Source organism: Apaloderma vittatum, unplaced genomic scaffold, assembly GCF_000703405.1.
Source record: "Apaloderma vittatum isolate BGI_N311 unplaced genomic scaffold, ASM70340v1 scaffold235, whole genome shotgun sequence".
NCBI classification, from domain to species: domain Eukaryota; kingdom Metazoa; phylum Chordata; class Aves; order Trogoniformes; family Trogonidae; genus Apaloderma; species Apaloderma vittatum.
In genome coordinates this window covers 10,650-13,438 of record NW_009715213.1, presented here as the reverse complement: position 1 = coordinate 13,438, position 2,789 = coordinate 10,650, and the positions used below count along the sequence as shown (strand labels likewise).

Here is a 2,789-nt window from a genome sequence, read left to right as displayed (position 1 = left end):
CCCCTCTCCAATTGTAAAACTAAAAACAATTTCAGAAACACCAACCATTTTTACTTTATTATGAAAACTGCTACACGACAGTCACTGTTCAAAACTGTATTCTGACATACGGTTGCTTTTCATTTCAGTGCCAATACATAAGCCATGATTATTATTTCAAAAATATTCACATTATGGTAGTTTGACATAACGTAAGCTGTTGTAACATTTTATCATATAGTCCTCCCTCCCACTTTTTTGAGTCAGTCATGGTAGAGAACAGCACCTACAACACCCAAGTTACCCGCTAGTGTTACTGGTATAAATAAAGTCAGCCATAAAGGACAGAAGAACACGCATACGCAAAAATCCCCCCGGGAAATGGGTTCTCTACATGTTCCAAAATGCAACAAGGTTAGCTTTTTCCCCACTCTGACACCCACGTTAACAAGCAGAAGTCTCAAAGCCATCCCACTGTCAGTTTGTTCAGGAGCACGTTTCCCTGCCCCAGTCATGCGGCTTCCAGAGAAAGTACCCGTCCTCTGACCCAAGGGTCATGAAACCGAACACTCAAAGATCGAGTATTCAATTATTCAATTCCATGCCCCAAGTTGAAGTGGTCAGTGCCTTTTATTAATTTCATACATAGAAAGGATGGTGAATGCTTGTATATTTATAATTCCAGTGAACAGAGAGGTCCATAACGGTGAGATTATTTCCACAAGAGCACATTAATACTGCATTCAGCAACGCTGTTCAGCACAAGATGCCTCAAAACCTTTAGAGTCAAACACACTAGAGGTTACCCATTATAAATACTAACATATTTCTATTTGTTAAATAAACAGACATAATAGCTTAATTCAGGAAGACTGAATCGTTCTGTGGCGCAATTCATTTTCTTTAAACGTCTCTGTTGATGAGGAACAACGAAAACAAACCCACTGCTTTAGAAGCCATGCAGTCCAGACTTTCACATACGCTTCATGTCGATGCCATGCCTTTTTGCAGCATTGTTCATTTAAAAGGAGTAAATAATCTTTCTGTTAGAATAGAAAATTATTTCTTCTTGGCAAGTTCTTGACAAACCAAGTCTCTAGCTTCATCAGCACTTTGTAGATAGCCTCTGGCTGCAGTTTTCCAGTCTTAAAACTGAAAGTTCAGAAGAAATAACTAAAGATTTTCATCTGTAACAACAGAACGGTAAGAGAGTATTTTGTAAGTGACACTTCAGGGAACAAGGTGGGTATTAGTGAAGTTCCACCGAGTAGATTATCCCGCAGAGACAAGTCATAAATGATGGTCTAGGTAAGCTTTTCATGTTGAATCTGGTAGTAACAGGCCTGAAGTAAAACAAAGTTCAGTTTAGCATACATACCAGTTCTCAGCAAGCTCATGAAGCGTACACAGAGAGGGTGATTTTTTTTTTCTACCCAAAAAACCAAAGGACTAGTCTTTCTACAAGCAGCGATGTTATAGTGACACTCAACACACGAGAATCTTCTGATATGTAACACTAGCAAAAAGAACAACAGGAGGTTTTAAGTTACAGTGTATGTCCAACTCCTAACGATGCAAGATAGCATGATTTAGGATTTTTTTTAGGATATTTTCACAGCTTCCAGCTTTGCCAAGACAAAGTATCACTCTTTTTTTTATCACTTTTTTTTCTGCTCACAAGTTTTTCTATGCCCTTTTACAGAAGGACCAAAAAAGAAAGTATTTTCTTACAGGACAAGAATGCAGGGATTAAGCATTTCCAAAGCACTTAAGGCTGAAAAGCAAAGATTTCTCTCCCCTAGATAAATACCTTGATCTGCTGCAATAACCAGCATAAAGGAGCAAATCACTCAAATATGCTGGGTCAGCTGTAGCCACAAAGTTAATATCTCAGGTAACACTTGCACTCATGGAAATCTACTAGATACTTTGATGAACTTTAACCAACTCAAAGCTTCCCTTTTCGCAGTACTATAAAAATAACATGTATTAAAAAACCTCTGCATCCAACTAATTCCAGTTTGCACTAAGAGACAACACAATCGTGCTCACCTAACAGCTTAAGATTTTTATTTAAATGTCAGATTAACAGCAACAACCCCACAAAAAGTCCAACAGCTGAACTGTCACAAGACCCACTTGTCTGAACAGCTCCACGGTACCAAAACCCACCTATTTCTGTTATGGAGGTCTTAGTGTGCAAGAGGATGTTCATCAATACAGATTCTCTTCTTTTTTTTTCAATATTTAACGAGAGAAAAATACAAAATAGAATGTGGAGTGTAAGACAGTAAATTTTTTTTTCCTTTCAAAATTGAATGCCTGAAGCACACTGATACTATGTTAAACACTACTGGAATGGCTAATCTCCAAAGCAGAACTTCATGTCAATTTTTATAAAGTGAATAAAGTTTGTTAAGTTGCAAGGTGAGCATTCGGAACAGAGAACAGCAACCAACGTTAGGTTTGAATCAAGTACACTGCACCATGTTACTAGCAGTACCTGCAATTACTAGGTTATCCTAAGCTCTAAGTTAAATTTCATTGCGCATCCTAGATAAACAATTCTATAAAAATGTCAAAGAAGTTACAACCTAAAGTTCATACAATGGCCCTAGGCTGATCAGCACTGTTCACAGCTGATTAATTTCCAAAAGAAAGCTTTTAATAATTCTGAATAATTTTCCTACCTTCAAAGTAGTGAACATGATGCCTTGCTCCCCGTGCTGCAGATAAGGATCCATCAGGTCTTCAATTAAATGCACTTCAGACCCCAAATTCCTTATCCTGTCACACAAGGGAGAGGGAAA

General features: G+C 37.9%; 1 protein-coding gene across 1 annotated transcript in view; it reads right to left on the bottom strand.

Moving 5' to 3' along the window:
• Positions 1-1,103: 1,103 nt before the first annotated feature.
• LOC104273621 (alsin-like) overlaps positions 1,104-2,789 on the bottom strand; it is a 10,268-nt gene continuing 8,582 nt past the window's right edge. Inside the window, exons 12-13 of the mRNA XM_009869008.1 lie at positions 2,670-2,766; positions 1,104-1,322 (exon numbers count right to left, since the gene is read on the bottom strand). Of these exons, the coding sequence (XP_009867310.1) occupies positions 1,284-1,322; positions 2,670-2,766 (136 nt within the window). The 3' untranslated portion in view covers positions 1,104-1,283. The remainder of the gene's footprint in view (positions 1,323-2,669; positions 2,767-2,789) is intronic.